This window comes from Mytilus edulis, chromosome 1 (assembly GCF_963676685.1).
Source record: "Mytilus edulis chromosome 1, xbMytEdul2.2, whole genome shotgun sequence".
NCBI lineage: Eukaryota > Metazoa > Mollusca > Bivalvia > Mytilida > Mytilidae > Mytilus > Mytilus edulis.
The window spans coordinates 53,881,086-53,903,946 of NC_092344.1; the positions used below are offsets into that span (position 1 = coordinate 53,881,086).

At 31.9% G+C, this 22,861-nt stretch overlaps 2 protein-coding genes across 2 annotated transcripts in view; one reads left to right on the forward strand and one right to left on the reverse strand.

Annotated features, from left to right (window-relative positions):
* Positions 1-3,621: 3,621 nt before the first annotated feature.
* Positions 3,622-22,861, reverse strand: part of LOC139513978 (ubiquitin-like protein 4A) — a 28,599-nt gene continuing 9,359 nt past the window's right edge. Inside the window, exon 4 of the mRNA XM_071302858.1 lies at positions 3,622-4,906. Within this exon, the coding sequence (XP_071158959.1) occupies positions 4,826-4,906 (81 nt within the window). The 3' untranslated portion in view covers positions 3,622-4,825. The remainder of the gene's footprint in view (positions 4,907-22,861) is intronic.
* Positions 16,388-19,851, forward strand: LOC139513900 (uncharacterized). The gene is made up of 2 exons (XM_071302849.1): positions 16,388-18,632; positions 18,832-19,851. The coding sequence occupies exon 1, from the start codon at positions 17,036-17,038 to the stop codon at positions 18,599-18,601; it is 1,566 nt and encodes a 521-aa protein (XP_071158950.1). The 5' UTR covers positions 16,388-17,035; the 3' UTR covers positions 18,602-18,632; positions 18,832-19,851.

The following is a 22,861-nucleotide window of genomic DNA, read 5'->3' on the forward strand; positions in this document are numbered from 1 at the left end:
AGTCTGTTTTTAAAACGTCAATTTGTTGAGGTGGTAACGAAGATTTAATGCGGCTATATCACATGTGCAATCCAATTCCTTTTATTTTTAAGACTGTTAAAAATATCAAAAGAAGTTTTAAAGGATTTATTTTTTTAAAGTCCCATATATCTTTTATTTTTTTTTATTCCACTGGAGGCAAAATTTGCATAATATAATGCATGTCCCTTGAACTTAAATTTACAATTGCCGAGTTCTAGTAGGAAGTTTTATTCCTTCTATATTAGGATTGTTTCTAATTGATGCGGTTCTGCTTGCAGAATATATAAGGGAGCTATCATTTGATTTTTTTGGGGGGGGGGGGGGTGGGGGGTGGGGGGAGGGGGCTAGGATGAAATTTGAAAAAAATAGGCAGGACAGGAGTTTTGAGTAATACAAAAAGGCAGGATGAGACACTTGCAAAAAAAAAAAAGTCAGGATGACGAATTTATGTAAAAAAAGTCAGGATAAACTAAAAAAAAAAAGCAGGACCGAATAGAGTGAAAAATAAAAAGGCTGGACAGAGATTACAACTAAAAAAAAATGCAGGACAACATTTTTCATCCTAGCCCCCCCCCCCCCCCCCCCCCATAAAAATCAATACACGTCTTGGCGTTAATGAAAAGCATTTTTCCCCAACTCCTGAATTTTTCCCCAAACCCAAATTTTAATATGCAAAAATCGATCCATTCCCATTCCGCCCTATCAAATGCTTTTTGTTGATCCAAAAATAATATTGCACCCTTCTCATTTTCTAATTCACAAAAATCTATAACATCTTGTAGTAATCTATTGCCTTGAAAAATGTTGCGCCATTTGACGAACCCTTTTTGGTCGAAATCAACTTGATTATTTGCGGTAATACATTTTTTAACCTTTCCGCGAGTACTTTGGAAATAATTTTAGTCCGTGTTCAAGAGCGTTATAGGACGCCAATTTTTTATGTCTTCTCTCTCCCCAGACAAAACAGAAGGGGGGGGGGGGGGGGGGGCAAGGGTTTAACTGTTATGCTGTTATGGGGCAATTTAATTCTTTGTTATCTGTTATTTTGAAAATACATTTGCTGTTAGCTGTTATTGTCTTATTCTTTGTTAGCTGTTGTTGGGCTTTTAGTTTTTTTGTTATCTGTTATTGTGATAATGTATTTGCTGTTAACTGTTATTGAAAATTGGAATGTTAGTATTTTTTTTGACAGTCAATATTCGGTATAAATTGAAGATCATTGGCCATTGGGGTCTATCACTACTAATATGTTTGTCCCGTATTCAGAGAAGGATTCCATTAACATATACCCATCACAGAAGTGAGGTCCAGGACAATTCAAGTATATCTTGTGATTATCCTTTGTAATAAATTTCATTTTTTTTATGAATGTGTATTTAGAATTATCTTAATTTTTTGTATGAGAGTAATGTTCCTTGTTTTCCGTACAAACATATTAAATTAAAACAATTCTTAATATGACAAAAAGGAAAACATATGGCCAGGAATATCTGACAAGGATCTCAATTAAGGACTAGGTCCTAACAACCACTTAACCTTTTATATAATATGGTACATAGACTCAGCTCTGTAATTCTTTTCAAAGTAGAACCAAATGCATTGTACAATGAAAGTTCCAACCATGTACTTGAGTCCGAAGCTGCACATAACTCATGTTTCAAGCCATTGTTTCCCTACTAAACTATGTATTCTACTTACTAGTACACTTGGTACAATCAAAAACCTCAGCTGATAAAAAATTGTTCAAATAAGGCCTTTGAAAATAGTGGAATAAATTGCTTTTAGAGTGCCAAAATTCGTTCGAAGTACTTGATAAATTGCATGCTTATAATTGGTGCTTTTGATTTTTCTACCCTATATCCACTTTGCCTCATAGTTTTATTAAGAAAAATTCACACCCCCCATTAAATGGTCATTTAGAAAAAGTCAGAATATTCAAACTCTTTTAGGTCATTTTTTTATAAGAAACAAAGGGAGCTTCAGTGAGAGCTTCAGTCAATATATATATAAACAATACACCAACGTTTCATGAGAACTGCTGAAAACATTTTTGTGTTAATGTCTGAAAACTGGAAAATCACCCCTTTTTAATTAATTGATTGATTGATTGTTGGTTGCTTGCTTTACGCCGCATTAGCACTTTTTAATTAATAAAACCCATTAACTCGGAAACGTAAAATCTAAAATTTCTAAAAATTGAAAGTTACCTCATGTTAATAGATATAAACAATTCACCAAAATTCCTTGTTTTGTGAAAGCATTTTTGAGATATAATCAGAAAACTGAGAAAAAAAAAACACAAATTTTATTGAATAAAAACCCATTACCCAGAAACTTAAAATCTAAAATTTATAAAAAAAAAAAAAAAAAAAAAAAGGAGCTCACACGTCAATAGATATAAACAATTTCCCAAAGTTTAATGCAAATGGTTAAAAAGAGTTTTTGAGTTGATGTCCGACATGTTGACAACAGACGAACAACAGTATACCATAATACGTTCCGTAAACGAGCGTATAAAAAATATTATAATATATTGAGTAGTAATTTAAACAAATTCTAGATACATAAATTAATACTAAAAACATAGTCATAAAAAAATGGAATGCATTACAAAGGATTATATCCGTAGTAAGAAATACTGATTTGTCAAAGACCGAATTATTTTAATATTTCATTTACTGTTATCTGTTTTTGTCCATTTTAATTCCTTGTTATCTGTTATGAGCCAAATCAATTTGCTGTTATTGGGACCCCCCTTGCCCCCCTCAAAACATAAGCGTAATCATACCTCTATATTGAGATTCACAGAGCAAATTGTTGTTAATTTCCTTAATAACCGCCACGAAGTCGTCCTCTATCAAATACCAATATATTTTGTAAAATTCATTTACAATTCCGTCTTCCCCAGGGGAATTATCAGGTTTTAGAATTGTAATGGCCTTACTTATTTCATCCAAAGTTATTTCCATTTCACACATTTGTCTTATTTTCTTCGGTTAGTTTATGGTCTATTTTCTGTAATAGATTTTCTGTAGCCTCCTTATCCCACCCCTCGGACGTAAATAATTTTTTTGTAGAAAGATACTTGTTCTTCTAAAATAGATTCTATATCATCTTTATACTTTCCGTCTGCATCTTTTATTCTTTTTAGTTCAGTCTGATTTGATAGATAAAATTTATGTTATTTTTTCAAGAGAACACATTTCAACTATGTCAAAATTAGGTTTTGATAATGAATTTAATTAAATATAAATACAATGTCTTGTCCGTAGACAAAACATATAAATTGTATTGCTAAGTTTAATTGTTTATTGTACGAATATGCATCAAGTTATTTTAATGTTCTATACACCAAAAGAAAGGATTTTTTTTGGAAGTTTTGTTATTTATAGATTTAGATATAGTTTGATCAGATAAGATTAATGATCAAAGAAAGCTACTGTTGTTTGAAATAACTGAGTTAAACATGTTTTGTCATTCTTTTTCCAATTGAAATGTTTGATATTCAATAATTCTAAACATATTTTGTTGTCTTTGTCAATGACCAAAAATCTGAAACTGGTGACCATGTCTTGAAGGCAACCATTAAAGAAAATTAGACAGCTTTTTAAACACAATTTATTTAAAAAAATAAAATAAATATTTCTTCCAAAAACTGCATGTATAATTATATAAATGCTTCCAGTGTTAGCCTAATGATGGCTATTTTTCATAATTTAAACCATTTTTGTACCAAAATATTAAGATTTTTTCCTGAGGTGACACTCTTTTTTTACTTCATGTGAAACACAAAATGAACATCTGAATGTGGCTAGGCCGATTATGTATAAGTTTCATAACATTTGGCTGAGGTTAAGTTAGAGAACAGAAATCCATTTTGGACGTATACGTACATTCGTACAGAGGGACAAGGGTAAAACTTAATGCCTCCTCGCCGACAGCGGAAGCATAAATTCTGCAAAATTTCCGTAATATTACCAATTCAGGGGCAGTAACCCAACAACTGGTTGTCTGATTTGTTTGAAAATTTCAGCACAGATAGATTTTAAACTGATGAACATTTTCGACCATTGTCAGATCTGCATTTTCTGCTTTAGTTTCAGAGATATTGGCAAAACAATGCATTTTACCCCTATTTTCTATTTTTAGTCATGTCAGCCATGATGGTTAGAAGACAGGGTCATCAGACACATTTTTAGAACTACACATCCTAATGATAATTATGGCAAAGTTTGGTTAAGTTTGGCCATGTAGTTTCAGAGGAGAAGATTTTTGTAAAAGTTAACGTACAACAAAGGATAATGGACAACAAGTGATGAGAAAAGCTCACTTGGCCTATTGACCAGGTGAGCTTAAGTTTGTCATATAAGGCAATAACTTCTATAAGAAGTCGTCTGGAAGTTTTGAAAAGTATATGAACGATTGGTAGAGATCGAACATTATTCTGAAAATTTCTGCCTACTAAGATTTTCTCTATTTAAAAAGGGTTTTTAATATAGTAGAGAAAACTTTTATTTTACCTCTATGTTCTATTTTAAGCCATGGCGGCCATGGTCATCAAATACATTTTAAAACTAGATACTTTAGTTATAATTGTTGCCAAGTTTGGTTATATTTGGCCACGTAGTTTCAAAGGTGGAGATTTTGTAAAAGTTAATGGAGAATGGAGCTAAAAAGCTGAATGAATAAAAGAAACAAAATATTTTCACTGAAATAAAAATCTTTTAAAATCTGTTGATTATTCCAGCACATGTATTTTTCTTTTTTTCCAAATGTTCCTTGTCAAAAGTTTTAAGCACCTTTTTCATCTATGAGTAAGGAGATGACAAATGGCTAATCTCTCTATATCATCCAAACTGAGACCATCTATTCTGTTGTAGAAATCCTGAAAATATATAAAATTTAAATGTTTCAAGAAAACCAGTAGATTAATTTCTTTTATTTCCCTTTTGACATTAACTTTTTAAACAACAGATAAGATAAGATAAAATATTGATTGTAATATATTTTATGATATGATATTTATGGCAAACAATTATGAAAGACAGAAAAGAATAATTGTTTCAAATGAATTGTTTTGCGAAATTTCAATAAATAAAACAACTTCTAAACAAAACTAGTTTTAAATTAGCTTCTGAAAAAGATTTGATGAACACAATGGGTGGTTTTCAATGAAATACTTTGGAATCAGTTAAATTTGAACTTGACCTGTGCCCAGTTGATTTTGAAAGATAAGCAACTTATTCAAGTTATTACTTTCGGAAAATGGTTATTTCTAACCCTTAGGTCATACATGTATGCTAAAGTAATCAGATTTATTTCAATAACCTGCTAAATCTGTTCAGTTTAATTATTACTTTTTAATAAAATGCTTCCCTGAGCACAGCCTGATATGACTCCTAAGGTTGTACGTTAACAGTTTCGGCAAGTTTGGACACATTATGTCAAGCTTGATACTGTCTGAATTTGGATTATGATCAAATTTTTGACATAATATAGGTGTCTGACACAACATCAATGTGTTCAAAGATCTTAAAATTGAAATGAGACATTCATTTTACCTAGAATGGTCTGATATCAAAAATCTAACAGCATGGCTAATTACAGCATATAAAAAAATACCAAATATTTAATTTAAGTTGAAATCAAAGAAAGTTTTATTGGACCCTTCAAACCTTAATAATGAACTCATTTGAAGACAGGGCCAAAAATTAATAAAATGCTTCGCTGAGTGCAGCCAGATATGACCGCAGCGGTTGAACCCTTTGGACTTTAATGTAGACCAATTTGAAAACGGGACCAAGAATTATGAATCTACATACACAGTTAGATTTGGCATATCAAAGAACCCCAATTATTCAATTTTTGATGAAATCATACAACCTTTAATTTTGGACCCCGATTTGGACCAACTTGAAAACAGGGCCAATTATCGAAAATCTAAGTACATTTTTAGATTTAGCATATCAAAGAACCCCAAGGATTCAATTTTTGTTAAAATCAAACTAAGGTTAATTTTGGACCCTTTGGACCTTAATGTAGACCAATTTGAAAACGGAACCAAAAATTAAGAATCTATAAACACAGTTAGATTCGGCATATCAAAGAACCCCAATTATTCAATTTTTGATGAAATCAAACAAAGTTCAATTTTGGACCCTTTGGGCCCCTTATTCCTAAACTGTTGGGACCAAACCTACAAAAATGAAACCCAACCTTCCTTTAATGGTCATAAACCTTGTGTTTAAATTTCATAGATTTCTATTTACTTATACTAAAGTTATGGTGCGAAAACCAAGAATAATGCTTATTTGGGCCCCTTTTTGGCCATTAATTCCTAAACTGTTGAAACCAAAACTCCAAAAATCAATCCCAACCTTCCTTTTGTGTTCATAAAACTTGTGTTTAAATTTCATTGATTTCTATTCACTTATACTAAAGTAATTGTACGAAAACCAAGAATAATGCTTATTTGGGCCCTTTTTTGGCCCCTTATTCCTAAACTGTTGGAACCAAAACTCCCAAAATCAATCCCAACCTTCCTTTTGTGGTAATAAACCTTGTGTTAAAATTTCATAGATTTCTATTTACTTTTACAAAAGTTACAGTGCGAAAACTAAAAGTATTCGGACGACGACGACGACGACGCCAACGTGATAGCAATATACGTCGAAAAATTAAAATTTTTGCGGTCGTATAAAAAGTGCTGAAAGATTAAAATTTACGATTTAAACAAGAAATAAAATATTTTTTAAATTAAAACCGCAATTCTTATAAATAATAGGTCTTGAAAATAGTTAATGTAACCCCTAAAAACTTATGAAAGGCAAATTTGCGGAATTTACCGTGTTTTTAGGTGTGAATAAATTGTTTTGCCAAGGGCAGCTAGGTACAACCGCAGTGGTCCAACCTAATAAAATAAACAGTTGGGGCAAAATTGGTTAAAATGTGATTTGAATTTATATTAATTTTTTGCTTTTGTGCAATACACTATACTGTTGCTAGTTGACCCCCTCCCCTAAAAAAATAAAAATAATAATACCCCCCCCCCCCCAGGTATGAGGGGGGGGCAAGGGGTTTAACTGTTATGCTGTTATGGGGCAATTTAATTCTTTGTTATCTGTTATTTTGAAAATACATTTGCTGTAAGCTGTTATTGTCTTATTCTTTGTTAGCTGTTGTTGGGCTTTTAGTTTTTTTTGTTATCTGTTATTGTGATAATGTATTTGCTGTAAACTGTTATTGAAAATTGGAATGTTAGTATTTTTTTTGACAGTCAATATTCGGTATAAATTGAAGATCATTGGCCATTGGGGTCTACCACTACTAATATGTTTGTCCCGTATTCAGAGAAGGATTCCATTAACATATACCCATCACAGAAGTGAGGTCCAGGACAATTCAAGTATATCTTGTGATTATCCTTTGTAATAAATTTCATTTTTTTTTATGAATGTGTATTTAGAATTATCTTAATTTTTTGTATGAGAGTAATGTTCCTTGTTTTCCGTACAAACATATTAAATTAAAACAATTCTTAATATGACAAAAAGGAAAACATATGGCCAGGAATATCTGACAAGGATCTCAATTAAGGACTAGGTCCTAACAACCACTTAACCTTTTATAAAATATGGTACATAGACTCAGCTCTGTAATTCTTTTCAAAGTAGAACCAAATGCATTGTACAATGAAAGTTCCAACCATGTACTTGGGTCCGAAGCTGCACATAACTCATTACAAACAAAGATTTATTTTGTTTCAAGCCATTGTTTCCCTACTAAACTATGTATTCTACTTACTAGTACACTTGGTACAATCAAAAACCTCAGCTGATAAAAAATTGTTCAAATAAGGCCTTTGAAAATAGTGGAATAAATTGCTTTTAGAGTGTCAAAATTCGTTCGAAGTACTTGATAAATTGCATGCTTATAATTGGTGCTTTTGATTTATTTACCCTATATACCACTTTGCCTCATAGTTTTATTAAGAAAAATTCACACCCCCCATTAAATGGTCATTTAGAAAAAGTCAGAATATTCAAACTCTTTTAGGTCATTTTTTTATAAGAAACAAAGGGAGCTTCAGTGAGAGCTTCAGTCAATATATATAAACAATACACCAACGTTTCATGAGAACTGCTGAAAACATTTTTGTGTTAATGTCTGAAAACTGGAAAATCACCCCTTTTTAATTAATTGATTGATTGATTGTTGGTTGCTTTACGCCGCATTAGCACTTTTTAATTAATAAAACCCATTAACTCGGAAACGTAAAATCTAAAATTTATAAAAATTGAAAGTTACCTCATGTTAATAGATATAAACAATTCACCAAAATTCCTTGTTTTGTGAAAGCATTTTTGAGATATAATCAGAAAACTGAGAAAAAAAAAAACACAAATTTTATTGAATAAAAACCCATTACCCAGAAACTTAAAATCTAAAATTTATAAAAAAAAAACAAAAAAAAACCAACAGGCTCTCAAGAGCCTGAATCGCTCACCTGGTAAACAATGCCTTCGGCCATGTTTTTTGACGAAATAGAAAATAAAACACAAACTTTATTTTATACACCCTACTGATCATTCAAATGAAGTTTGGTTGAATTTGGTTGAGTAGTTTTAGAGGAGAAGATTTTTTAAAGTTAGCAAATATGATGAACAAATTGTGAAAAATTGTCATTAAAGGACAATAACCCCTTAAGGGGTCAATTGATAATTTTGGTCAAATTAACTTATTTGCTGATCATTTTTGCTGTTTACAGTTTATCTTTATCTATAATAATATTCAAGATAATGACCAAAAACTGCAAAATTTCCTTAAAATTACCAATTAAGTGGCAGCAACCCAACAATGGTTTGTTTGATTCATCTGAAAATTTCTGGGCTGATAGATCTTGACCTAATGAACATTTTTACCCCATGTCAGATTTGCTCTAAATGCTTCCGTTTTTGAGATATAAGCCAAAACTGCATTTGACCCCTATGTTCTATTTTAAGTAACGGCGGCCATGTTTTTTGACAGATCAAAAATCGAAGCACACACTTTGTGCAGGATAATCTAAGGAACAATCACTTTAAGTTTCATTCAAATCCATTCAGTAGTTTCAGAGGAGAAGATGTTTGAAAAATTGTTAACGACGACAGACGACGACGGACGCCAAGTGATGAGAAAAGCTCACATGGCCTTTTAGGCCAGGTGAGCTAAAAAGGGAGCTCACGTCAATAGATATAAACAATTTCCCAAAGTTTAATGCAAATGGTTAAAAAGAGTTTTTGAGTTAATGTCCGACACGTTGACAACAGACGAACAACAGTATACCATAATACGTTCCGTTAACGAGCGTATAAAAAATATTATAATATATTGAGTAGTAATTTAAACAAATTCTAGATACATAAATTAATACTAAAAACATAGTCATAAAAAAATGGAATGCATTACAAAGGATTATATCCGTAGTAAGAAATACTAATTTGTCAAAGACCGAATTATTTTAATATTTCATTTACTGTTATCTGTTTTTGTCCATTTTAATTCCTTGTTATCTGTTATGAGCCAAATCAATTTGCTGTTTTGCTGTTATTGGGACCCCCTTTGCCCCCCACAGGTATGTTTTGTCACATGATTTTGTAGAACTGAGCATGCCCAGTTGTACAATTGTCTGTTGAACTGGGCATGCATTGTTTTACAATTTTCAAATGATCTGTACATAATTTATGCACAATTCCCCAGGAAATTGTACAAACGAGCAGTTCATATATGCATGTAAAACAATGAAGCCTAGATCATCAAACAATTGTAAAACTGTGCATGCTGATGCACGTAAAGGAATACAACCAGGCCCATCATACAATTGTTAAACTGTGCATTCGTTTATAATTTTGGAATGCACAGTTTTACCAAAGTTTGTTTAACTGGGCGTGCATTGTTTTACAATTTTCATACGATCTGTACATCATGCACAATTTCCCATGAAATTGTACAAATGAGCAGTTCATACAACAATGAAGTCTTAATCATCAAACAGTTGTAAAACTGTGCATTCGTTTATATATATGGAATGCGCAGTTACACTAAAGTTTGTTGAACTGGGCGTGCATTGTTTTACAATTTTCATACGATCTATTTATCATGCACAATTCCCCATGAAAGTGTACAAATGAGCAGTTCATGCAACAATGAAGCCTAAATCATCAAACAGTTGTAAAACTGTGCATTCGTTTATATATATGGAATTCGCAGTTACACCAAAGTTTGTTGAACTGGGCGTGCATTGTTTTACAATTTTCATACGATCTATTTATCATGCACAATTCCCCATGAAATTGTACAAATGTGCAGTTCATATGTACATGTATATATGCATGTAAAACAATGAAGCCTAGATTGTAAAACTGTGCATTCGTTATATAAATATGGAATGCGCAGTTTTACCAAAGTTTGATAAACTGTGCAATTGAATTAAAGCCATGCATAATCATTCAAGAAGTTGTAAAACTGTGTACATGAACTAAAGCCATGCATAATCATGCAAGAAGTTGTAAAACTGTGCGCTTGAATTAAAGCCATCAATAATCATGCAAGAAGTTGTAAAATTATGAAATTGAATATCAATGATTTTACTAAAATTAATCATGTAATACAATGTATGCAGCATTTTGCTAATAGTGCTCAGAACTTATAAAACTTGATGACTTGTGCATGCCCGATTAGTCCGATATTTGTCTTTTTGGGCATGCCCTGTTCTACAATTATCTGTAACCATTCAAACCTGCCCACCCCTTTCTTTTTTTTTAGGAAAAATTTTCCAAATTTTTTACCTCAAGATATGGTCATAATCTCAATTCAAAGTTACAACCATAATAACCCATTTAAATACATCATAAAAAGCTAATACTAACAATGACCACTGCCCTTTCCTGGATCTTGATATCTTTATCATTAATGGGAAGCTTAATACAAAAAATTATGATAAAAAGATGATTTTTCATTTCCTATCGCTAATTATCCATTTTTAGATGGTGACGTTCCCTTGTCACCATCTTATGGTGTATATAAAATTGAGAATGAAGATGGGGAAAGTGTCAAAGAGAAAACAACCTGACCATAGAACAGACAACAGCAGAAGGTCACCAACAGGTTTTCAATGCAGCGAAAAATTCCCACACCAAGAGGAGTCCTTCAGCTGGTATATATATCTCAACTTGTACGCTTCACTTGTGTATGTAACAACGTATCAGATTTTAGCAAGAGAAATTTATGTATTACTGAAAAATCATTACACTAGTGTTTTCTTTATCACAAACTAGTCAAAATATCTACTAAATTTTATCATCGGTACAACATCATCCGTAAATATAACTCAACATCTTATTCGTTCAGGTATTTCACATCCAATCTTTTATGGTAATATTCTTTACAAAGCACAAAAATGTCAGTATTCACCCCAAAAACTAACAAAACCTTGAAACAGAATTATAACAGGGGTGTGGAAATCTTTGTTGTGAGCACTTGTCCCCGGGCAAGTGAAACCTAAAATTTTACTTGTCCAGAAAAAAATTTACTTGCCCTGATGATCCCAATAAATATTGAAGTATTTCTTGTTAGCTAATAAATGATTCTTACTTAGCACTGTTGTGTATCACAAACAAATGAAATATATTTGTATATATCTGTAAAAAATTAGGAAAGTAGGAAATGGGTTGACATCAATGGGACACAAACCTAACAGCAAACCAACCAATGAAATGACATGTAAAGGACAATTTTGCAGCATTTTTTGAATAAAAATTGTAGTCAGTAGGTACATATACTAAATTTGAGGACAGTGATTGAAGAAATGTAAACTAAATAATAGATAAACTATTGATTTTGTGGTGTTTCTTTGAACTGACACACTTGTCTTTTCTTGATTATTTATTATTGTCTTGATGGGCAATTAATGCTTCCCTTTTATTTTCCACTTTGACAACAAATAATGTTGACCTTTCATCTATAAATAAGAATTCATCTATAAATAAGACAAAAACTTAATTTATTTTCCGAATTTCCATAGATAGCCTGGGGCAATCTGATATCCACGATGTCTGAAATTCTCGCTTCCATTTTTTTTTTAAATACTCTGTGTCCTCCATTTGCATTTAAGGTTTTCTACTCGACTCATGACTCTTTTTGTCTTGCTTGCCCACCTTTTTATTAAGTATTTATCAATCTGAATCTCGATACAAAATTTAAAGAAATGACACTTCCGTTAAATAATGGATAAAACCTAATCGACGATCCCAGGTCAATGGACAAAGCCAATGCACTCGGGTTCGCATACTTATTTTTATTTATTTTAGTAATCGATCTATTTCCGGTCTTATTATGTAATATTTGTCGTCATGAACATTGATGTTTTTACTTCCTGAAAATTGGTTTCTTTCACATAAATTAAACGTTTTATACGTTTTGAAATTAATTTTATGTTTTTGTTTGGATTGGAATTTTTTTACTTGTCCACGGGCAACCAAGACAAAAATAATTACTTGTCCGGTTGTTCAAATGTACGAGTCGGGCGAGTCGGGCATAGCATTTCCACACCCCTGCTTACAAGAATGGATATAGTTATGATACTGTTGTCAGGTCATTAAAGATTGCATATTTGGTATCAATATTGATTCATTTATAGGGTCTTTGCATCAGAATTAACATATTAATTCTAAAACCAGTTGTTGGCATGACACGGGTTATGTTCTTCTCATATATTTTATAATGGTATAATACTAAACCCCCTAACGGGAGGGATTGTGCTGGATATTCATATGATGAAGACATAATCTTTCAATCAGTTTAAATGAGGTCTGGAGCTGGCATGTCAGTAACTGCTAGTCATGCGAGTAGTCCTTTGTTAGTTATGTATTATTGTTATTTTGTTTAGTTTCTTTTGTTACCTATTCTGACATCGGACTCAGACTTCTCTTAAATTGAGTTTTACTATGCGTATTGTTGTGCGTTTGTTGTTTCTACATTGGCTAGAGGTATAGGGGAGGGTTGAGATCTCAAAAAACATGTTTAACCCTGCCGCTTGCAGAATTTTTGGGCCTGTCCCAAGTCAGAAGCCTCTAGCTTTTGTTAGTCTTGTATGATTTTAAATTTTAGTTTCTTGTGTATGATTCGGAGTTTAGTATGATGTCCATTATCACTGAACTAGTAACATATCTTTTAGGAGCCAGCTGAAGGAATCCTCCGCTGCAGGAGTTTCTCGCTGCATTGAAGACCCATTGGTGGCCTTCTGCTATTGTGTACTCTATGGTCCAGTTGTTGTCTCTTCGACACATTCCCCATTTCCATTCTCATTTTTATGATAAAAGTCTTACAATAGAAAATGACATACATAATCATGGGTAAAATCAATATACCTTCATCAGCATTTAATAGTAACTTCTATGAAAATAAATTGACAGCTTATCCACTCAAGACAATACAATATTTATTTAAAATAAAACCATTGTAAGTAGTAACTCTTAATGACAAAAACCAGATGCTCAGCAGGGTGCAGCTTTGTACGACCGCAGAGTTCGAACCCTGAACATTTGGGCAAGTATGGACACAACATTCAAGCTTGATACAGCTCTGAATTTGGATTGTGATTAAATAGTTGACACAACACAGGTTTCTGACACATAATGAATGTGGTCTAAGAACTTAAACTTAAACACTTTAAATTTTAAATTGGACATTACCTATTATGGTCCAATATCCAAAATCTAAATACATGGTTAGATTCAGCATATCAAAGAACCCCAAGAATTCAATTTGTGATGAAATCAAATAAAGTTCAATTTAGGACCCTTAAGACCTCAATGTGGAGCAATTTGATAAAGGGGCCCAAATATCAAAAATCTAAATACATGGTTAGATTCAGCATATATATCGAAGAACAGGGGCTTCAAAAATTATTTTCAGCCAGCTGGACATTTTATATATTATCCTGATTTTAATCCCTTAAGACTAAATAAAACAAAAGGCAATTATGGTAATCAGTTGCCGAGTTTTTTTCCATCTCAATGGCATATAAACACAAGAAATCAAAAACTTTAATCTGAAACTTGCACTTTCATTTTCTATGTTCAGTGGACTGTGAAATTTGGGACAATAGTCTAATTTGGCTTAAAATTAGAAAAATCATATCATAAGCAACATGCATTAAGTTTCAAGTTGATTGGACTTCAGCTTCATCAAAATCTAACTTGACCAAAAACTTTAACCTGAAGAGGGACAGACGGATGGACGAAGAGACAAACAGATAAACGAACAGATGGACACACAGACCAGAAAACATAATGCCCCTCTACTATCGTAGGTTGGGCATAAAAACGCTTTTAAACTTTCTTCGAAGTTCTGACATAAACTGTTAAATTGGTATTGCATCATTCGAAGTGTGCAACATCAGCATACTTATATCTGCCTTAGACTCTTTATTTGTGCAAAATATTGTTGTCAAAAACTTTTTTACATCTTATACCAGATGTTATCTTGACAATGGTAAAACATGGACCAGAGACGAATACCTAAATTCTGTGTTTGTATGCAAAGCATGAATGAGTGTGAGTAGCTCTTTCTACTTTATTTCTTCAAGAAAACATTCGAAATAAATGTGATATAAAGGTTTCAATGACAATTTAAGCATTTTTTTAAAAGAAATTAGGATGCATAATTAAATTTTACAACTTCAAGTGTACCAGTTCAAACAGAGACATGTCTCTTGTCAACATGGTTAGGACAACTTTTCATTTTCACCTTTTTAATTTTTCCCTCAATTCATATTTGTAAACGTATTTCTGATAATTTAAATCTTTTTGACTAAATTAATTAGATGCAAACCGCTGAAATGTAAGAAAATAACTTTGAATAGGCCGATTAATGTCTGGTTCAAAATAGTTTACCTGTCACCTGAACAGGTATATTACAGCTGTTTGACATCTAATTAGCCTTGATTAGAATGAGAAGGTATTAAAGTAGGGGTTATTTTGACAGTACTAAATGATCATTTCACTTTTATGACCGGAAATGTGTGGCCGTTAAAGGCAAAAGCTTGAGTCAAAAAGATCAAGAATTATGTTAAAATGACCGTCTCTTAAGAAAGCCTTGAAAACTAAAAAGGAGATGACAGTTTCATGCTTTTACCAGCCAGACTTTTATCGGACATTATACAAATGTCCGGAATATATGACCGTTTTGGTAGCCTTGCAAAGAACCCCATATATCCAATTTTTGTTGAAATCAAACATTTAGTTAAATTTTGGACCCCGATTTGGACCAACTTGAAAACTGGGCCCATAATAAAAAATGTAAGTACCATGTTCAGATTCAGCATATCAAAGAATCACAAGAATTCAATTTTTGTTAAAATCAAACTAAGTTTAATTTTGGACCCTTTGGACCTTAATTTGAAAACAGGACCAACAATTAAGAAACTAAATGCACAGTTAGATTCGGCATATCAAAGAATTCGAATATTTCTGTTTTTGATGAAATCAAACAAAGTTTAGACCCTTTTAGCACCTAATTCCTAAACTGTCATGACTGTTAAGACCACGACTCCCAAAATCAATCCCAACCTTCCTTTTGTGGTCATAAACCTTGTGTTAAATTTCATAGATTTCCATTTACTTATACTAAAGTTTTTGTGCGAAAACCAAAATGTCTTCGGACAACCATGACTACGATGTGATACCAATATACGATCGCAAATTTTTTTTGTGGTTGTATAAAAACTGCATTTAACCACTTTGTTCTATTTCTAGCCATGTTGGTTGGCAGACATGGTTATCGGACACATTTTAAAAACTAGATACCCTAATGATAGCAAATTTATCTGACCATATCGGGAAATAGGTTTTAAGTCTGATCTTAACACGTATTTGTGATTTGTTTAAAACCGGTTTTGATAAAAATAAACGAAGATATGTCGAAATGTTCAGGACTTAATTAAATCCGTATTTAGGTAAGATGGTCCAAGCATACAATTTTTATTGCGTCTTACACTTTGAGAAGCGAATACTCTATAACTACTTTTTTCAAATATTGTGTTGCGAAAGTACGCAATTATAAAGACATTGGACTTTTATTTTGACATTGTGTATATAAAATTACATTGTTATTTAATTATAGTAAATGAATCATACTAGAATATTCTAAATGAATAGTGAAAGTACTTGTGTATATTTATGTTCAAGAAAGTGTTGGCAAATTCCGGAATTTACCCTGTTATTAAAAATAGATTATTTCCCATTTCTCTAGTGAATTATAGTTTGTTCTAGATTTAGAATGTTCTTATGATTTTAGTATATAAGTTAAGGGTTTTTATGGATAATTTATCATTGTAAAAATAGTAGTAACAGAAGTATAGAAGTATTATCAGTTGAATTAGAAAGAAAAAGACGGATTATTCCAATGTGGTATTTATAAACTGTATAGACTGTAAATAACTGTTAGTTATTGGATTAAAGATATAAAAGGATTCCGTGTTAGACTGATTTCGCCACATTGTATGGTGCCGGAACCCGGGAGTTACAGAAAAAGAAATTTATAAAGAACACGGAAAAGAAGTAACTACAGAAAAGATGACAGTCTCATATTTGAAAGGACTCTGTACAAGGTACAATAATTTGTTAGCTAAAGAATTAGATAAAAAATAATAGCACAAGGGATTCAAGATGAAAGTGTGACAACACAATTAAGGCAAGTTTTATCAGCAGAGAGACGATTAAAGGATTTTGCAGCAAAACTTGAAGATAGTATGAAAGAAATTTCACTTATCTAAGAGGAAAAAGAAGATAAAGGTGAAATTGTAAAATTTACAAAGGCAAGTGAAATATATTTTAAATTGCTTGACGGTGTAACACAGCGCTTAGACGAATTAAAAATATTCGAGGAAGAAATTCAGGATAAAATTACAGATATTAAGAAAACAGAATCGGCCACGGACCACAAGGTAGAGCATTTATTACAATTACAGACACAAATGCAAGAACAGATATTACAGTTTCAACAGTTACAACTCCAAGAATTACAGAGGAAAAGTCAACCTTCAACAGTAAGTGCAGTTAAACTTCCTAAATTAGACCTAGTTTCGTACAATGGAGATAAGTTAAAATGGACAGAATTTTGGGATTCATTTGAAGCAGCAGTGCACACAAATCAAAGCTTGACAAAAATAGAGAAATTAAATCACTTGAAAAGCAAACTTTTTGGAACAGCTAATTCTGCTATATCTGGCTTAACGCTCTCCCATGAAAATTACGATGTAGCAATTTCAATACTAAAGGAAAGATTTGGAAATGTTCAATCTGTTGTCAACAAGCACTATTCAGATTTAATAAACCTTCAGTCAGCTTCAAATCAAACTACACATTTACGTAGACTTTATGATGACTTGGAACGACACTTACGTAGTTTGGATGCAATGCATCAAGATGTAACCCAAGACGTATTCATCTCGATGATAACATCTAAGCTACCAAAGGAAGTCCTTATTCAACTTGAAATACAGAAAGGTAACAATGAAAGATGGACAGTAGGGAAGTTAAGACAGTTTTTCAATACTTACATAACTGCTAGGGAAGCTGCAGAAAGTCAGTCTAAGGGAACACCTACTGGTCCCAGTTCTGAAGAAAAACAGCAGTCTAAAATCCAGTCGAACAACAGTAATTTTCAACCAAGAAAACACTTATCTGCAGAAGCTCTGATGACAATAAAGCCATGTGGAAAAAACTCAGGCAGTGGAAATTCAATGGTTTGCCGATATTGTGATGGACACCATTGGAGTGATGAGTGCAGAAAGTTCAGTACAATTGAAGACAGGAAGCAGAAAATCAAGGGTAGTTGTTATACATGCTTGAAACAAGGACATGTTAGTAGAGACTGTAAATTTGAAAAAACATGCTATCATTGCAAACAGAAAAAGGGTCACCATAGAAGTCTATGCCCAAAGAAAATTCCCTCTCAACAGAAAGAAGTTTCACATCTAGCTTATGAAATGTGTGAAATAGCTTCAAGTGAAGAGAACGTACCAGAGAATAGCTTGTTGTCCTCCGGAAATATAGTTTTGATGCAGACAGCTCAAACAACTGTGTCACATACAGAAGTTAATGAAACAGAAGTAGTAAGACTATTAATGGACTCCGGATCTCAGCGAACATATATAACAAAAAATTTGGCCAAGAGATTAAACTTGAAGAAGAAAGCTACAGAGGAGATAACTCTTGTAACATTTGGTGCAGATAAGCCAAAAACATTAAGAACACAGAAGGTGTCATTAAAGATCAGACTAAAAGATGGAGTTTGTATGCTTATTGATGCTAATGTTGTTCCTAAGATAACAGGATCAATACTAAGAAGACCTTTAAAAATGGATGACCGTGAAAATGTGAAATACTTATGTAACAATCTGCAACTTGCTGACACACTGCCTAGTAGCTTAGAAAGTTCAACAATAGAGATTCTTATCGGAAATGATTATTATTTGGATATCATATTGCCACAGAAAATAGAAATTCAACAAGGGCTTATCTACTTGGCTCTAAGCTAGGATGGATCCTTACAGGAAGGTCACAATTACTGTACACCAACTTAATTTCGCGACTTTCGCGATTAGAAAAATGACGCGAATTTAAATCGTCGCGAATATGTATAACTTGGATCTTACCTTATTTAAACAACTCTAGTAAATAAGAATATTGTGAAATTAAATAGCCGCGAAGTTGACTAGATAAGGCTAAACGCGAAATAAAGTATCCGCGAAAATAAGTTGGTTTACAGTATGTGATGGAGAAAGAGAGAACAAAATGACGATGACTGTAAATAGTTTATTATCTATAACAGAATGCTGTCTCCACTCTACAATTGACACATGCCTGCAAATCAAGCCTTTAATAGAAGATTCCTTGAACTTGGAAAATATTGGAACAAAAGAATTCCGATATCCATCAGACGATGAAAACACTTTTAGTAATTTTGTCACCTCACTCAAAATGGAAAATGGAAGAATTGAGTGCAACACTCCAGCAAAGATTGGTGTAGTGTTAATAAAGGACAACCTTCCACATACAAGTTGGAAAATTGGCCGTATATGTCAATAAGTAGTCAGCCGAGATGGTCAAATAAGATCTGGTAAAGTTATGCTACCTAATAAGAATTTAAACCGAGCTCTGAATATGCTATATCCTATAGAATGTGAGGAGTTAAATGAGGATTTAACAAACTCAGATACGGAAAAGGATACTGAGTTGATAAATGACAATACTAGTGCTACAAGAGAGAGATCACAAAGACAAGCAGCCCGAACAGCAATGAAGAAGATACAAGAATAGTTGGAATCGTGATAGACTTTCTTTGGCCTCTGGAGTGTTGCGAAAGTACGCAATTATAAAGACATTGGACTTTTATTTTGACATTGTATATATTAAATTACATTGTTATTTTAATTATAGTAAATGAATCATACTAGAATATTCTAGATGGATAGTGAAAGTACTTGTGTATATTTATGTTCAAGAAAGTGTTGGCAAATTCCGGAATTTACCCTGTTACTAAAAATAGATTATTTCCCATTTCTCTAGTTAATTATAGTTTGTTCTAGATTTAGAATGTTCTTATGATTTTAGTATATAAGTTAAGGGTTTTTATGGATAATTTATCATTGTAAAAATAGTAGTAACAGAAGTATAGAAGTATTATCAGTTGAATTAGAAAGAAAAAGACGGATTATTCCAATGTGGTATTTATAAACTGTATAGACTGTAAATAACTGTTAGTTATTGGATTAAAGATATAAAAGGATTCCGTGTTAGACTGATTTCTCCACATATTGTGTAAAAACGTTAATTATGAGCTATGAAAGTCAAGTGGCTCAAGCATTTTTCTGAGGAATTTTAATAAAAAATTGCAAAGAAATATTGTTATGGTGGGTTAGCTTTCATTAGTCTTCACTATCTATAGATTAACAACTTTTGGTTATATTTATAATTTAGAATCATCATTGAAGGTGGAGCATGGTTGCACAGTTAATTAATTATATTGATGTGCCATTTGTATGCAAGAGTGACATTCCGTTGTATTATGTGCCAATTCGAAACAGTTATGTGAGTATTGTCTCCCTTTAACAGGTTCATTATTTTATAATTAAGTTATTAGTGTATCAAATCATTGATGTATGAATATAATTTCATAAATTTGAAACGTTTAAAATGATTACATACCAATATAAAGAACAATCAATCATTTTTGAAAAAGACTATGAATAAAATTGGATTATTTATCTTCCCTTGATGATAGATTGATTGGGAAGTGAACCAGAGTTATCTAATGGTAATGACAGAAAGGTACTAGCAAGCAACTTTTAATTGTAGCTTATTCAACGTTAAAACAATTTCCCACTATAAACGAATGTTACTTTATACAAATATAAGGACTTTGTTAGCTAAATCTACAAATTTTATTAGATATTATGATTTTTTATTGCAATAGATTAATATGCTACTAATGATAATTGTGGCTAAGTTTGGTTAAATTGTTTCAGAGGAGAAGACTTTTCTAAAATACTTCAAAAATCTATGAAAAATTGTTAAAAATTGACTTATATCTCTATAATAATATAAAAGATAATAACCAATAAATTACTTAGTGGAGCAGAGCTGGATACGACCACAGGGGTCAGTCACTGAACAGTTGGGGCAAAAATTGACACAATATTCACACTTGATACAGGTATGAAATTGGATTGTTATTAAATATTTGACACATACCGGTAATAGGTTTCTGACACAGAACAACTGAAGTAAAAAGAACTTGAATTGGTTATGGGATTTGAATTTATATTCATTTTTTGATTTGTGCAATAGCCAATACACTATGCTGTCATGGCTGTTGCGAATTGACCCCGCTCCTCCCTTTTTTTTAATGTTTTTTGCCAAAAAAGTTATTTGAAGAAATTTTCTTTTTAAATTTCTGAAATATTGAGATTTGTCCCCCACCCCACCCCTAATTTTTTTAACCCCCCCTTTTTTTCCCAAAAAATTCTTCCATTGGAGTTTGCAAACATAACAACTCATTTAAATACATCTTAAAAGTCCATACCTGTCAACCTGTGACGATGAAAATGCAGGTCATGACCTGCATTGAAGAATCAAATCTCAGGTCATAACGCGTACGAACTTTTTCGAGCTGAATTTCAGTATTTATGGTACATTTTCTTATAATGTATCTCAAAGATACCAAAACATCAATGCATGTTCACTTGGTTAAGTCATTTTAAATCTTATTTATTATTATTTCATTACACTTTTAAAGATTTTTATTAACTTGTGTATCACAGTCTTATGTCTTCATCTAACATTTAATTTTCAAATGTATTTTTAAAATGAGTTTACTAGCTTTTAAACATACCATGTAGAGGTATTACATGAATGAACAATCATCTGTCAATTAACAAGGAAATTAGACCATGATAAAATTTAGTAATACAGTTAAAGGAAGTATAAATGTAAAAAATAATTTTCAACTTTTTTTTAAAAATTGTATAAAGGTATAACCAGGTGCTCCGCAGGGCGCAGCTTTATACGACCGCAGAGGTCGAACCCTGAACAGTTGGGGCAAGTATGGACAAAACATTCAAGCATGATACAGCTCTGAATTTGGATTGTGATCAAATTTTTGACATTACATGGTTTTTTTTTACACAAAACAAATGCCAAGATTTTACAAATCAATTAAAGATTTCTTCTTCAAACTTTTTAAATCTAAAATTAAATAGTTGACACAGCATAGGTTTCTGACACAGAATGAATGTGGTCTAATGAACTTAAAAGGTTTTTTTTGCCTTTGAGCAAATCACTATGCTGTTGAATATTAATCCTCTCAAAAAAATGTTTGAAGAAATTTTCTTTTTATTTATGAAATCTGAAATGAGAAAAATTTAACCCCCCCCCTTTTTTTTCACATCCCCGTTTCCCTTTTTCAAAACTGATATCAATTCAAATTTCTAATGGAGTTTGCAACAATAACTACTCATTTAAATACATCATAAAATATTAAGATGTAAAAAAAACTGCTTGTTATCACTGAATGGTAAAGATTATTTAAATTTATCATTTCGTAGTAAAAAGTGTATATACATTGTATATTGTATATAACAAAGATTTAAGTTGATTCTGGACAAAGAAAGATAACTCCAATTAAAAAAAATTCTTGCTATTGCACAAATAGGATATTTCTTGCTTACTATTCTGGACAAAGAAAGATAACTCTAATTAAAAAAAAATTTGCTATTTCACAATATTGTGCAATTAGATATTTCTTGCCATTGCACAATACTGTGCAATTGAAAAGACTTGCTATTGCACAATACTTAATATAATAATTTTAGATCCTGATTTGGACCAACTTGAAAACTGGGCCCATAATCAAAAATCTAAGTACATGTTTAGATTCAGCATATCAAAGAGGCCCAAGAATTCAATTTTTGTTAAAATCAAACTTAGTTTAATTTTGGACCCTTTGGACTTTAATGTAGAATTTGAAATTTGAAAACAGGACCAAAAATGAAGAATCTACATACACAGTTAGATTTGGCATATCAAAGAACCCCAAGGATTCAATTTTTGATGAAATCAAACAAAGTTTAATTTTGGACCCTTTGGACCTTAATGTAGACCAATTTGAAAACTGGACCAAAAAAACTTCAATAATCAAGAATCTAAGTACATTTTTAGATTCAACATATCAAAGAACCCAACCGATTCATTTTTTGTCAAAATCAAACTAAGTTTAATTTTGGACCCTTTGGACCTTA